At 43.1% G+C, this 15,659-nt stretch overlaps 1 protein-coding gene across 3 annotated transcripts in view; it reads left to right on the forward strand.

The window, feature by feature from the left end:
* The first annotated feature begins 287 nt into the window (after nt 1–287).
* The window catches only part of ENTPD1 (ectonucleoside triphosphate diphosphohydrolase 1), a 43,779-nt gene continuing 28,407 nt past the window's right edge, over nt 288–15,659 (forward strand). Inside the window, exon 1 of one of the 3 annotated variants that reach the window (XM_064514073.1) lies at nt 288–392. In XM_064514073.1, the coding sequence (XP_064370143.1) occupies nt 317–392 (76 nt within the window). In that variant the 5' untranslated portion in view covers nt 288–316. Of the gene's footprint in view, nt 393–6,896; nt 7,205–14,007; nt 14,082–15,659 lie in introns of those variants that run through there. The other 2 variants (XM_026111142.2, XM_026111144.2) reach the window with 2 other exon arrangements.

Consider the following 15,659-nt stretch of genomic DNA (forward strand, 5'->3'; position numbering starts at 1 on the left):
GAAGGCTGCAGGTTTTCCACCCTTTCAGTAAAGGGTGGTGGTTGATTCAACCACCAGCTTCTGTTAATCATTTTCCAAGACAAAGCCTAGATTCTCTAGCTCTGTGGAGAACGGGGAGTATTTTACACTTCCAGAGCATAGCAAAGTGGGTGGGCTGATTTATCATGGGTTTATTTATGGCTGTGGTTAACAAAACATATGCAAATGGAAGATGTTTGGGGTTTTAAAGATATTTCCCTTTTTGCCACGTAGTTCAGATAGTCCCTTTGGATGGATACACTCAGCTTCTCTACTGCTGTTGACCGAGTGACATCTGATGGACTCTGCTTCTGCGCGTTGCCATGGGTTTTCCCCTGAGGATGCTCACTTATTAAAGAATCACTTAACAGAGGGTGAGTGGGTAGTCAGGCTAAATTCACAGGCATGAAGAAATTACTTATTTTAAAGTTATTCTTTTCCGTTTTACGCACATTGTCTATGTTCTGTCTACTTTGATCTGTTTGAAGAAATATTAGAATTAACTGAGTGACTTAATATGATGTAAATATGTAAATTTTTTTTTGAAAATGGCTGCTTTGGAGGGGTTATTTATATATTTACTTTTGTCTTTGTTGCCAATATGCTATGTAATAATTTAAGGTTTAACAGGATGATAATTAATTTTGGTCATAAGGCCATAAGGAGGATATGGTAATACAGCTCTCCTTTTTTTCAGTCTTAAAATAGCAACTATCCAAGGCCTACATGCATGTTGATCACTCTTTTCCTTCTTTGTGCAGTTTAAGTTTTGGAGGCATTTTAAAGTTCTGTTTGTATTAGATAACTGGTACTCACTTTCTTCCCATATCAATTCATGATATATTTACTGGTAATTCTTCTGATACTTCCTCTCCACGATTTTTTTTTTCTTGTTATATTCTCTTGGGGTTTAAAAGATACTCTTTTCTCGCTATTTTTTCTCCTTTTTTTCTTACTTCAATCATGCCCTTTTTGATAAGCCTCGCCTCACTTTGCAGAATTCCTTTATTTTTTGAAGTATTTGTGGGCCCCTTATATGAGAAGTGACACTTGAGGGATTATGGTTGTTGTTAGTTACTTTTGAGAACTACATCATGTGTAGCCAGGGAAGGTTCCCCTCTCTGTGGGAACAGCAGGAAGTTGGAAATTTTTGCTTTGGTAAGGCATTACTAGGACTTCTGTCTGCTACTTCTGACAGATAAAAACAATAGCAAGATACTAAAAGATGCAAAACTGTAAGGATAAAAGATCAAAGGACTCAAGTACCACCAGCATTAACAAATACTTGTTCAAAATCAGTGATAATAGTTATGCCTAGATCTATTCAGTTGCTTGGAAAGAAAGATGAGCTTTGCAAGCAGGAGAGCACTGGTGTGTTGTATAACAGTGATGTCTAGTGATTTGAGAAGCAATGTATTTAGGGAGAGTGGCTGCATTCAAAACTGATGGTTTTATTAATGTTAGCAAGCAAATTGAAAGGTACTCTGAAATTTGGTTTAGAATACTTACGGCTGATACTGGTAAAACATGAAGTGCTTCAAATAACCTGGACATGAAAAGCAGCTGTTTTTTAATGACAGTGAATGATATGACATGTTAATTAGGTTTAAGGTATTTTTATGTTAAGTAGTGAAGTTTATGAAGGCAAATGTTTTTCTTCAGCTAATGTATATTTGTAGAGTTAAAGGTAGCAATAGAATACTTAATGGTGTGAGATAATAGCATTGAAACCTATTGAATATGGGACTGTATGCCTATTATAGAGTTTCAGGTGATATATAATTCACTAATATATAAATTAGCATGGTAGCTTAAGGGGTTTGAGAATGGTTCTTTCAAACTGTTCCTTAAAATAATATCTCGGTGCCCATCATTCATATTGCTTCTGTTATTCTGAAACTGAGCATGAAAAATTGCTGATGTGCTTTGAAGTTTTGTGGATTTTTAACAATGAAGGTGACTTGTCTTTTATTTTGTACAAATACAATTTGTCTTCAATAGCTTTGCTTAGAGGAACAAACCTAAGAAATTAACTGGAAAACTGACTCACTTTTACAGACAATTGCAGGGACAATATATTTTTTTGAGTTTTTATGAACCTCATTACCTCTGTGTTACCAGCTTATAGAAATTGCACAAAAAGTCGTATAAATCACAGACTAACAAATTGTCTGAAGGCTCCTTGCGCTGAGCACTGATCCCTGTGTCATAAAAATAAGAAACAGATGAGTAAAAGCTATGAAACTTTAATATGAACGGAGAAGAAAACAGCCAGTAGAGATGGTGACAGGGTTAAACACTAGACATTAGAGCGTTTATTTTGCCCTTAAACAAAATAGCATCAGGATCTCTAAGGAAATTACAGTAGAGTGGAAGAGGAACCAGCAGTACAGATATGGTTTGGTGCAAGAAGAAGCAAGGAAATGAAAGGGACTTTGAAGTATTGGGGCTGAGTGATAGAGAAGGGGGCTATTGTATTTAATGGTGATAAAATCAGTGGAGAAATGCAGCAGAACTGGTGTTCTTTTGGAGGCGATAGGTTTTGGATGACATGATCGGTATGGGTACAAAGGTAGCAGCACAGTGGTGTCCCCTGAGAAAAGGGTTATACACATTAAGCTAAGACAGGGAACTAAGATGAAGGAAAGGAACTTGCATCTTCTCCATAGATAATGCATTTCATAAGTTTAAAGCTGAGGAGCAGAGGAAGCAATGATGCTTGTTTGCAACAAGTGAAGCTGAAAGTAATTTTATGTTTTTATTTAAATAACAGTAATGTTTCCTTTTTCAGAGAACTTCATTCTTTAAAAATAAACATGATTTTCAGCACACAAAGGCAAATACCATGTAGCTTGTTGCTTGTTTGCCTACTTCAGAAGTAGTCTGAGAGGTTTGCTTTGCACAAAGGAAGATTCTTAGGGATTACACATTTGGATATTGGGTATTGCAGAGGAACCTGCAGATGCAAACAGGAGTTGGCCTAATGTGTTGTGGACACGGTACCTGGGGTGACTGCAATGTGGGATGTTTGGGCTAAGGCTGCAAGAAACTCAGCGTCATTAGTTCATTGGTTGCTTGTGGTGTGTTTTTTCTTTTTTCTTTCTGTAATGCCTGTCTTGTCTTCTCTGCCTTCCTTCTGAAAAGGAAGCTGTCCCAGTCCCCGCAATCAGTCTGCGTGGAGTTCTCCACACTCATCCAGGAATTCAATGTGTTCATGCTTCTAGAGACCTTTGTTGCTTAGGATCCATCTGTTGTAGATGTCTGTGACCTGCCACCCTCCTTCCTGTGGCTGCTGATCTGACTGCTTGGTTGGTGGTTTAAGGTGAACCAGCACACTGATTTGATAGATAAGCTGGAAATTCCTCAGACCTTCCTATCTCTGTTAAGCCAATGTTTGCATGTAAAGAACTTCTCGAAGCTGCCACTCCTCTCAAGCATTGAGTGATATGTCAGCTTCTAAATGCATATTCCCCTGGCCGTACCCCTAACCAAACATAGCTGCAGATGACCAGTATTTTTGTTGAGGTTGGTGATGGAATACATCCTTTTTTTTCCATTTAAAGACTGCTTTGGAGGTTTTTACACTAATTCTTTCTGTAGAAATGAACTACTTAGACTTCTAGTTTCTGTAGATTTGTTCCCAGACTTCCTGTTTCTTTTCTCCATCAGAAAGTGGGGATGGCTTGGCTCTGGGTTCCAGTGCTATTGCCTCTGTTCCTTCTTGTCTTTTGCTTGCTGAAAATATATATGTACACACACACACACACACACACACAGGTGTGCAACTTGTGAAACTTAGAGGATCAAGATGATTGAGACTATCTTACTGGACAGGTGATCCAGCTAGATAGCAGGATATTTAAGATGTATTTTGTGCTTTGAGAGCACAGGATGCTCTTTTTATGTCCTAGGGATAGAAGACTGGCACTTGTTTGTTGCTTTGCTATTCTTACCCCTGCCCCCTGCTCAAGATGTGTGGAAATTGCATCCTGATCTCTCTGGTTTCCTCTTTTCTTTATTTTTGTGTTTTCAAGCTTCCTCTCACTGTCTGGACCCTTATCTTTGTACAATTTTTTGCCTGTCTCTTGGGTTGTTTTCCCCTCTGCTTGTTTTCTTAATGGAAATGACTGTGACATGGAATCAGCTGTTGCTTATTACTGGCTTGTGGATTGCAGTCAGAAGTTTGCCTGAAGGCAGGAGGATCAGAAGGCAGAACAGAAATGCTCTGCGAAATTTGGATCTGTCCTGCTGTTGAAGAGGAAGTCTGAACTTTGTGTCACATGAGGCTACAAAGTCCACCCTCCCCCACCTCTGTAATGCAAAAAGAGTATGGGGAAAAGTTCGTTTCACCACTGCCTCATACCTAAACAGAACAACTGCAGAAAAGCAAAATATAATTCTTTGTTCCTATAGTTTTGGAAATGTTATGTATTTATCAGTCTGTCACTTAAAGTAGATCATCTTTGGCTCAGAAACCTATGTTCATTGCATCTCTGAGGGGCCTAGGATTTTTTTAGCTGTAGTAGACCATAACTGTCATGTCACAGTTCACTGCAAGCCTCCTTCATTGGGCCATTATGCTCCAGGTGATAACTTCCTCTTGTGTGAAAATGTCTTGTCTAATGATCCCTGACTCATGATGTACCTTCCTTCTCCATAAAGGCTTCATCTGAGTGTGATGCTGAACTTCTCAGAAAATTAGCACTGACCAGCAAACTCAAGCTTTTATAGTGAAGAAGGCTTACTGTATGTTTGTCTGTTCCATACACACCTTTAACTGACTGGGTCAATCTGAATATCCACCAATGATGTTACATGTGGTGTGGAGTTATCTGTTGGTCTCTGGGCAGGAAACATGTAGACATCTTCTACTGAAGTACTCTCACTTGGTAAATTTACATTCCCCAGATATTTGGTAAGCACTTCTGTAAGCTGGATTGACTGAGCTTCATGAGTGTCCACATAAAGAGCCAGTAAGTCTAAACACAGCTGTCTGAATTTGTCCCAGAGTCTAACTGTATTTTTAAAATTACCATTCAGTTAGGTTTAATCCATTTAACATACGGTATATTGATTTTATATAATTATACTTTATTTGTTGTGATGATACTCTTCTAGCAAGTATTCTTTGAAGAAGTGTGTGATTAGTATGTTTTATCAGTCTGAAAAGATATGAACAATATTTTTCTCTAAATTTGTGATTTTCTACAAATCTATTGGTATTTATCTTGGAGAGTTTAAGCTGTATGTATTGAGCCTTGTATCAGTTGCACCCTAACTTTCACAATGATTGATGTCAGGGTGACTGATATTACTCCTGCCACATTAAACCCTTTAAAAATGTTGCCATGTTTTCACAGGAGCTATGTCAATTCTCTTACTTGGGCTGCTGAGGGCCAATCTTTCTGAATAAGAAGGTGGCAAATACCATCTACAATCCAACTTCAGTTTTGTCTGCTGAAATACCACTTAAGCTTTTGACCAGGAGTCTGACAGTACTTCAAAAAAAAAAAAAAAAAAAAATTACTCAAATGCCTTCATTTTTATGTAGACTCTTATTGATGTAGATTCCTATTTCCCTTTTCCCAGGAAAGTTAGAACCCAGAGCATCACCTTGTCAGATTACAGTAAAGCAGACTAGGTCAATTTTATGTTTGTAAATAAGAGAGAAGATCATTTTGTAATGAAGGCAGCAGATGGGAGTTTAATAAAGGAATTTGAAGAAGAGAATTGAGGGAGTGTCTAGAGATATTGCAGCAAGCAGAAAAACAGTTGTGAAAGACTTCACCATCAGAGGGAACTACAGTGTCAATTGTCTTCATGAAGACCTCATCCAGATACCAGCCCTGATCCTGGATGTGCTATTCATGTCCTGGTCTTGGCCTACAGGGACTGTGATCTACCTGCCTCTACCCACCAAGGGAAAGAAAACTCTTCGCATGGGGCTTTTCCTTGTGGCAATCTCTTGGGAAGCAGCTGATTGACATGGGACTGGCAGGTGGTAGGCTGAGGTGGCATGTCCAGTGGGCAAGGTGCAAACAGGAGTCTCCAGGAGCAGGAAGGTGAGTCAGTAAAAGCAAAAAGAAGTCTGTGTAATGGGTCAGGTGGCCCTGCCACAGGCAGGGGCATTGGCAGCTGGCTACTACTGGTTGGTGGACTGTGCTCCAGTGTCTTCTCCCCTGGGCAAGCATTTGGGAAGCCTTGGGGTCAGTGGAAGAGCCCTAAGGGCTGGGAAGCTGAAGGCCACTGCTTAAAAAAAGTGAAGGAGCACAGTAGTGGGAGGCTAACCAGACTAAGGCTGGGGTAAAGGGGGACAGATGGTGCTGGGAAGAAGTTTGGACACAAGAAGCTATAGAGAGTTGCTTGTCCAGGGCTATCTTGTACATCTCATTCATGTGGGGTCTGCCTGGGATGGTGCAGAGCTGAGCGGGGAGATTACAGGCACTGGGGACAAGGTGGGGAGGGTCACTGCGAGGTGTGGGTGGCTGCCTCTGGGCTTTTCTGGCAAAGGGCTGAAAGAAGCTGTCTTCTGTGGTGCTTCTCATGAGCTGCAGCAAGTGGGGAGAGCTCATTCTGTGGGGCAGGTAGACACAGGAGGTGACTTGTCAGCAGTTACTGCAAATTTATCTTTTTTCTTCCCCTCCTGTGAGCTAGACCTGCTATCTGGAAATGAAGAGGGTTCTCTCTTTTCAGGCCAGTTCTTCTTTCCCTGTACCCCGCTGGAGCTAAGGTAATCTGCTTAGTGTTATGTGACTTTGAAGACTGACAAATTGCTTTCCGCAGCCAAAATGCCGTTTCCCTCTGAGGCAGCGATGCAATTCTGCTTCAGATTACAGCCCCAGAGGAGCGAGCGGAGGCTGCCGCGGTGTTACCAGGTTAACCAGGGCACACGAGCTGCTCACCCCGGCGCCGCAGGACCGTGTGGCCAGGCGCTGAGGAGCCCCAGGCACCGATAACGCTACTCTGAGCTAATTGCTACTTTAAGGAAAGCCGTAGGTCAGCTTGCAAGCTGGATCAGTTCCAAGTCATGTAGAGTTAAACTAACCCCTCCCACAGCCGTGGACCATTAAAGCGCCCAGTTTCATGTGCACCTCTCGCTGAGGCAGCTCGGAGCCGGCAGAAGCTGAGGGAGGAGGAGGGGGAGAGAGGAGAGAGCGAGCGCCGGCACCGATGGACGAGCCGAAGGGTGAGGACAGCAGTGAATCACTGCCTTAAACGCCAGCCCTGACCTGGGGGAGGCGGGCGGAGGTGGGGGCTTGGGGGCTGCCCGGAGCCAGCATCTCTGCGGGCCGCGCTCCGCGGCCGCCCGGCGCGGGGGACTCGCCGCGCTCCGCGCCGCTGCAGCCTGCCGCAGTCCCGCCCCGCGCAAAGACCCGCTTAGAGGAGGCGCCGCGGGAGCCGCGCGGTTGGGGGGCGGCGGGGCGCGGAGCCGGGCGGGCGGGCTCTGGCCGTGCGCGGCGGCGGGCCGGGGCGTCCCGCGGAAGTTTGGCCGCGTCAGTCCGCGGGATTCCCCGGCGCGGGGGGCGGCTGCCCAGCGGGGGCTGCGGCGGCGGGGCCGGGAGGGCTGCGCCGAGCCCCGGGGCACGGAGAAAGGCACGCACCTCCTTAGAAAAGAAGGAAGAAACAACCCCCCCCCCCCCAAAAAAAAAAAACAAAAAAAAACCCACTCCTGAGTGGGAGTGCGGGATCTCAGGAAACCCAGCTGGAAGGTGATAGCCTGGAAGGCTTGCTGTGCTTGCATGCAAGGGGCTCTCGATGCTTGGGGTGGGAGCCCTAAGGGATGAGGAGCATCCTCCCCGGGCACCCTGCGAGCTGCAGCCCTGGGGATCCTGGGGACCTCGCGTCAGCTAGAGATGCTGGCTGCGTGGTCGTCTTTCCTGCGAGATGCGCGTCTGCTGCCAGAGCTTGCCTTTTATAATCGGCTGGCATGGTGCACCCAGCGCAAAACGTAAGAGCACTTGTCACACTGAGTGCTTGGCAGAAGCGTTTCCTAGTTTAGAATCTGCTGTTGTCTTTCTGGATGTCTTACACCCCGCTTACAGCAGCTCCCGCGGTACGTGCATCTCTCCTGCGCCGCCAGCAATGTGAGGCACTCTATGTTGGTCTTAAACACAAAGCAGGAACTCAGGCAAGTAGCATTAAACTGGGAAAGGATCTGGGCAGAAACTTAACCAGCTATTAAATTGAGAGAGAAGCTTAAGGATGAGTTTCCACTATTTTGATAGTTTCTTGATCAGTATTAAGAGAAAGTGACTCTCACTTATTGTTAGGACAACATGGCATCAAAAGGTGATTGAGTTTTTTCTCAGGATAAGCAAAATAAAATGGCAAACTACACTTCTGTTCATCCCTGAAGTTTTTAGCTTCAAGCACCATTTGTTACATTGCATTGTTTTCTCAGTCTGACCTGCATCAAAACTGAGACTGGCAGAAGTGGGAGGTTAGCTCATTAATTTGTGTGGTCATGAGCAAAGCTGGAAGTATTTAGGAATAATTTGCCTCTTCTGAGGAGGGAGATAAGAATGGCTTTGAAAGCAGTCTTTTAAAAGTTTCATTCCAAAAGGGAAATGTAATGCATGGAAGGCCTAGCTTTTGCCAGTGAGGTGAGGAATCACAGGAAAAAACTTAGATGAGAACTGTGATTTAGCAAAGAGGACCAAATAAGCCTTCATTTAGAAACTGGAATTCTAAACAAAAAAATGGAAGGGAACTGCCAGTTAATACCAAGCTAATTCTGGAAGAAGTGGTGATGGTGGCAGAATGGGCTGAATTGCAGAAAATGAAAGTTGTCTTGCAAGAACATAATAAATTGGTGGAACAAATGGCAAAAAGATGCATTTTTAGTGTGTGGGAGAAGAAAACATGAGGCACTTTGTTTTTTTTTTAAAAAAAAAAAAAAAAAAAAAAAAGCATGGTATGTCTTTCAGGGACAACAGTCAATACTTATGACACAGGGGAGCCCAGGACGCAGAAGGTATCTACCAGCCAGTAGGAAAGTTTTCACCTTGAAATGAGTCAGAAGTGCATGCTGAGGGCATGTCCTTTCAGCAAAAAGGAATTCTTCAGGAGGGATCCAGTGAAGGACAAACAGGCCTGTTGTCCCCTGAGTTCTGTCCACAGGGTTTGTAACAGGCAGCTTTGAAATGCTGCTCTGCAGCTTTAGAAAACCACTGTTTTTGATACTGATTCTAGGTAGAATTGATAATAATTTGGATTAGTGTGGTAGCACTCCAAGCAGATTTTCTTCCTTGGCTGTGTTATGGAGGAACAGCTTATGTCAGTGACCACTATGAAGAGTTTCTTGGGTAGGAAGTGTGATATAGTCTGAAAACTCTATGTAACTGTGCGGAATTTCAGTCTGGGGGAAACATGATACTGGCTTTATGCAGACAGCAGTAAATAGTATACCTTTTAAAAACATTTTTTTTTTAACATAAAATGTTATTTTACCTAAAACTGAATGAGAGAACTCCCATTTTGGAGCTTTATATAGGTGGTGATGAATTAATAGCTGCTCTGTCAGATAGCTGCTCTTTATGGACCGGTGGTTATTCCAGTCTGGAAAGGCAATGCTAGTTCCAGTAACAAAGCAAAATCTGAGGGAGGAAATACAGATGAAGAAATGTGAATGAAGACTGAATTTAAAGAGCACATACTGATTAGTGCTCCAAAAACAAGAATGAGAATGACTTTGGCTAGTTCATTGGAGCAGTGAAGGCAGCAAATACAAGTTAAAACAAGCAAATGCGAAGGAAGTGGAAAAAGAAGAAATGGAGAACCTCTGATACAAAATACAGGCTGTGAATTGTGGAAGATTATTTAGAGAAAGTAGGGATGTCAGGGGAAAATCTAAAGTTAGCAGGACCAAGCACAATTCAAAGGAGGCGTTCTGTGTGTGTTAGGAACAAAACATATCTAGCAATTGCATAATCATTATGGAGGTTGAGAGGGTAAGATTTTAATCACTGGAAAAAACACAAACGCTAAATATTTGTTCCAAATCTGGAAAAAATATAAGATGAATTCAGATACAAAGGAATGTTTTATGGTAGTATTGTGACTTAAGTAGCCAGTTTTTTGATTAACATCTCTTAGGAATAAGTCTTATAACTATTTGAGATTAAATGCACCAAATACTGATGATATCTATGCTCAGTGATGACAGTTTTCAGTAAACTGGAGCAGAACACCAGGAAAATCATAGTGGGAAGAATGTTAATGTTGATCCAATACTCCAGCAGTATGATTATGGATAGCCCAGAGAACTATGGCCAAATTAGTTTGACGTCAGTTCTGTCTAAATTATTAGGAAAGTTTCCCTGGTGATCAAGTCTTAACAGCTGGGCCTTTTTTGTTTTCTTTTGTTTACATAGGAAATGAGACTTGTCAAAGTAGCTTTCAGAATAATGCTGTTGTGGAAATGGGTAGACCTGGCAGAATGGATAATAGGAATGAAGGTATAGGAAAGGAAACTATTCATCCAGTGTGGAAGCAGACCTGTGATGTAGTGTGATCCCCTCAAGTGAGTTAAGTTATCCTGGTGTGGAGAGAGTCCATGAGTCTGTTGGCAGTAAGTACTTTTAAGGAATATATTCCCTTTGGTTTGGTACTCAATGGCTGGGGAATAGCAAATATTGTACGTATTTAAGGGGCAAAGCATTGCAAGTACTCGGACCTTCTCATTTGTCCTTGCTTTCTTGCAGTCTATATTCCTCTTTACAGAGTCAGCTGACTTACAAAAATAGATATCAAGCAAGCCTAGTATGACTCTCCTTTGGTAAAACCAGGCTGTGTTTTGTCTTGTGTGCTATCACCTTTAACATCTGCTTGATCTATTTCTTCTTCTGCAGAAGGCTGGAGGCTCACTGCAGTTTTAGAAAAAATATCTGTTTAAAAAAAAAATTAAGGTAATAGCAATTGCCCATGAATAGACTTAGGCTGTAAAATAAAAGGCTTCTAGACCCTGACTTCTCTAATGGTTAGCAGCCCCCTTGCAAAAGGGGAAGTGGAACAGGAAATCTCTCTGGCTGGCACTTGATACCCGGGATGGATTATGAGCATACGACAGGGAAGGCTGATGCAAGCAGTCCGTTATCTGGCCTGTCTTCTGACTTCGTATTTATGCTTGTTTTATTTTTCAGAGATAGCGAATATGGTTGAGAATAGTAGACATTAATATCTCCCATGTTTAAGCCTCCCCAAAGCAATAAATGCATTTCTGGTTTTATTCTGACTACAGAAGTCTCCCTGCAACTCTCCAGTAAAGAGTGAACCAGATGAATTAAAACCTGGATAACAGACCTCATAAACAGTTGTCAAAAGGAAATTGTCATTCAACAGCTGTTTTCAGAGGTGTTCTGCAAGAGGCCTGATGGTATTAACCACCTTCAGTGATGATCTAGAGAATATAAAATGACTGCTGATTTACAGATGGAGTTTGTCAGCACTGCAAGAACCAGTGCAAATACCAATTAAGTCAGAGGAAAAAGTCTAGGGAAGCCAAGAGTGGTTGGAAACATAAAGAGCAAATAATGGGCTTCAAGCCAGCTTGTGAAAGCACAGCTAATGCAATTTTGGGGAAGAAAGCTGGACATTCGAATACAGAATAGAGAGGAGGAAAAAGGTTTCTGGACAACATTGTCAGGGGGGGAAAAAAGCATATGTATTGATAACCATAACTTGTAGCTTTTTTGCTATCTTAAATTGTATATACAATGAATGCACTGCATGCCAGAGGAGGAAAGCTGTTCTCTGGTCAGCTGTGTTGTGACCACTGCAACCTGTTTGCTTTCTGGCTTGTAATTACTAGAAAAACTTAAAAAACTTTCAAGGAATTCCTAGAAGAAAAGGAATAAATTTAAGAGGCTGGACACCTGAAAAGGGAAAGGTTACAAACACTGTAATAATTGATAGCTCTTGTGGCCTTTCCTCAATTGCATAGCTGGCTTAGCATTGTGTGAAAATATCAGGCTTGATCATGTTCCTTCTTTTCCCAAGACACCTTTGCACCTGGAGCACCGGTGGGCTTGAAAGCAAAGAACAAACCCATTTTTGGAGTTACACCTGCCCACATGTGTGCATGGTATTTTTTACCTTGCTAGTCCCCATTCTCTTGTGCACGCTGACTGTACCATGGAATCTCATCTGATTTGATGGGAGTTGAGATACGAGTCAGGTTTTCGGCTTGGAACAGATTTGTTTAAGGCTGTTGGCATGACGAAGAGTAGTGGATGCGTTCAAGGACAGAAATGTTTAGGCTGAACTTTAGATCAAACTAGAATCATTATTCTGAGGTGACTTGGAGAAGGAGCCAGCCTGTAAGGGATTAGTATTGCTTGAGACCAATGAAACTGAACTATAAAATTCTGCAGTATATTCCCAAGAGAAACACCTAGGCTGGTTCTCTGGAAGATAAGTTAGGTGGGACCATTTCTTACATTATATTTTCTTACCTTTTTACCAGCTAGATGTGAGAACTAGCTTCCTCTCTCTATTCTGTGGAAACTTCTCTGATTATAGCTGAAGGTTTACAGCAGGTGCTGCATTGTAGTGTTTCTTATCCACAGACCTGCTGCTAATGTGCATTTGTGGGGAGCAGAAGAGCCAAAGGTGGTTCTTCCCCGGTTGATTTAACTTGACAGCAGTCTATGCTGCTAAAAGAGGAGAGGAAGCTTGTCCTCAGCCTTCTTTCTTTTTTTCCTGGAATGATTTTCTGCTTATCTGGTTCCTCGCAGCTGCTTGAGTTCCAGCACCAGTCAAAGCCAGAGAACAGGAGGAGGCAAGGGGGAAAGTCGCTTGGGACTTCGTTGTAAGATGAGTGACACAAAAACAACGCTGTGCTCTGTAACAGTGCTGCATTAGCAGTACAAATTCAGAAGTGAGTTAAAGGAAAAAGTGCGAGTGACCAGATGGAAGGGAAAAGAGTCGGCTAAGTGTGCACTGAACAAATTCATCTGCTCAGGTCCTCTCGCACACTCACTCCTCCCAAATACTGCTGGAAAGATCAGCTTTCTAGCTTGTTCTTCTGGCCCCATCTCCCTTTCTGCTCTGCACCGCTCTGTCTCCTGCTTTGTTGCATTGGCTTCATGCTGCTTCTCCTTTTCGTGCTCAAGGCCTGCACAGGCAGCGTGGAGCTGCCTGGTCACTGCTGTCAGTACTCCATCAGTACTCAGCCAGTGTCCACAGTGCTACCAGCCTCTGTCCTCTGCCTGTTATAGCTCTTAAATGAGCCCTTTGGGGCTCTTGCTGCCTGGGCTCTCCCAGCCCAGGAGGAACGTCCCATGAGAATCTGCAGAGCTGCCTCACTGTCTGCCTTCAAATTACCTCCGAAATCCCCCTTATAATGCCAACATGTCTTGTAGGCAGCAGTTAAACTTCCAGTATGTGAAGATTCTTGCCCGTTGGTCTGCTCCATGCTGTCCAGTGGTCCCTTGTGACCTTCACCTAGCTGCAGACTGTCTCTTCTGCCCAAATGTAACCTTTGCACAAGGGTTGGATGGTTTATGGGCTGTAACTTGCACCTTGGATCAAGCATTCTTGCTTCACAGAAGAAGTTAAAGGATCCTAGCTGAATTTATTTTCTTCCCTTTGGTTTTTGTTCCTCTTGAGAATCTTTGTCCTGATTGTGTAGGGTCGGTCTTGGGAAAGAGAATGAAAAGAAAATTGACCTATTTTTACAGAGAAGTGGGAAGTAGTGTGTTTTTTCATTAACTATCTGCAGCCTCTCAGCAAAAGCTCAGAACTGCAGCTGGCCTTTGAGCTTTGCGTGCTGCCTGGAAAAGGTGATTTAGCAGCTCAAGATGTAGAAACCGTTTCTACCCCTTTGTGTTGGTTTGCAACGCTTTCGTGCTCTGCTCGGAGGGATCCCGAGATGACTGAGTGGCAGGAACTGCTGTTACAGCTGTTGTGGTTTCTAAATGTTAACTAATAGTGACAGTGCAGAGGGGGAAGGGGAGGGAGCAGCCTCTGTGCGATCCTCCCTGGCCTCAGCAAGGAGGGGATGGAGCCTCCCGAAGCGAGGAATGAAGTGGATTCAAGGCCTCTGCAGCGCAGCTGATGCAATGGTGGTATCTGTGCTCTGGGAGCTGGCATGAGGCGGGGGGAAGGCAGAGCTGTATGCAGAGTGCGGCCTGGGCAGTGGGAATGGGCAACCGAGTGGGATTCGTTCCTCACCTGAAAATCGCCCTGCTCTTCGTGAGAGTGGTGCTGGGCAGCCCTTGCCAGGGAGGATATCTGCTTTGGCCAAGATCAGCCCTCAGCCGCTGGCTCTAGCGGCTTTGTGGGAAATGCTGGAAATGGGCAGTTCTGCCTTGAGTGCATGTGCCTGGTAGGCTGACCTGCAGCTTCTATTTATTTAGTGGTGTTTTGCTGAAATAATATAGGAAGCAAGCTGTCTGTCAGCTTTGCCTGAGACTGCAGTAAACATTAAACCAGCTTAAGCAGAAAAGAACTTTATTCTAGTAAAGCAAGCGGTCAGGTTCTTGTTTACAGAGCTTGGAAACACTGTTATGAAAGAGGCATAGAAGCCATAAAAAATCCGGTGATATTTTGTAGGACTTGCTCTTTTATTAGCCAGAGAGAATTAAGACTGTGTTCTGAAATTAATTGGTCATAAGTTTAAGGATGATTTTAGTGAGTGGTTTAATACACAATTGGGTTAAGCTGTCTACCCAGCCTATTGAACAGAGCAGCCCAAGCTCCCCACACACCCCACCACTGCTCCTTTCCCATGCCGTGTGCTCGCCTGGCTTCGCTAGCACTCATATGACTTCATGTCAGCCTCAGCAGAGAGCTGACCTGCCTGAAGAGTAGCTTGGGTGGGAGGGAGAAAAACTTATTTTTTTAAAAAAAGGAAGAATCTGTATTTGTACAAGTTCAAGGCAGAACTATGGCTAAAGAGAGAGGTAGGATAGCATGTTTTCATGGCAGAGCAAACAAATGAGTTTAAGCCAGTTGTGAAACTGAGCCTTTGCACTTCCTCTTAAATATAAAGTTTTGCATCAAAACCTGGCACATGCTGTGAACTCCTTATTAAAGGCAGTAACTTTACAGTTGCTTTTTAGGTTACAAAGCGTGTCTCGGCTTAAGAGACTAGTAGTTTCTCTGCTAATTTGAGGATTTCTTTGTGTTGTGGCCACTTGGGAACCATGAGAATGTGAAGTGGATCCCATAAGCCTTGCTGGGAATAGATACACTTGTGTAAACAGGGATCTTGGAGAGCCTTTTCTACCAGTTTACTTCTCAGGAGGCTTTAACCATAAGCTTGCATGGTAATATATTGCAAACCATGTCCCAGGAATTTTTGTTGTGGTGTTGCAGTTGGTCTTTAAGTTTACTAGCATTTCATAGTGATTACATATAACACAGTAGGCCTGCTGTTAGGTAGCTCTTTTTATAAAGTAGTAACTGCTTTTACTCTCCTGTTCTTCCCCCCCCCATCCTTGAATTTAGACTTTGAAAGGGAAATGCAGTGAATGCATTCTTTCCCACTATGGGACTGCTGTCTCTGATTCTCTTTATCAGCACATTTCCTCAAACCTAAATGACATTTTTCATTTTTTCCATGTTTTTAAAGTTGTAACAGAACTTCATAAGTCTAGCATGAGTCATGTGTGTGTACTTTATTAGACCAGTAGTCTCTA

The sequence above is a fragment of the Dromaius novaehollandiae genome, chromosome 6 (assembly GCF_036370855.1).
Source record: "Dromaius novaehollandiae isolate bDroNov1 chromosome 6, bDroNov1.hap1, whole genome shotgun sequence".
In the NCBI taxonomy this organism is placed as follows: domain Eukaryota; kingdom Metazoa; phylum Chordata; class Aves; order Casuariiformes; family Dromaiidae; genus Dromaius; species Dromaius novaehollandiae.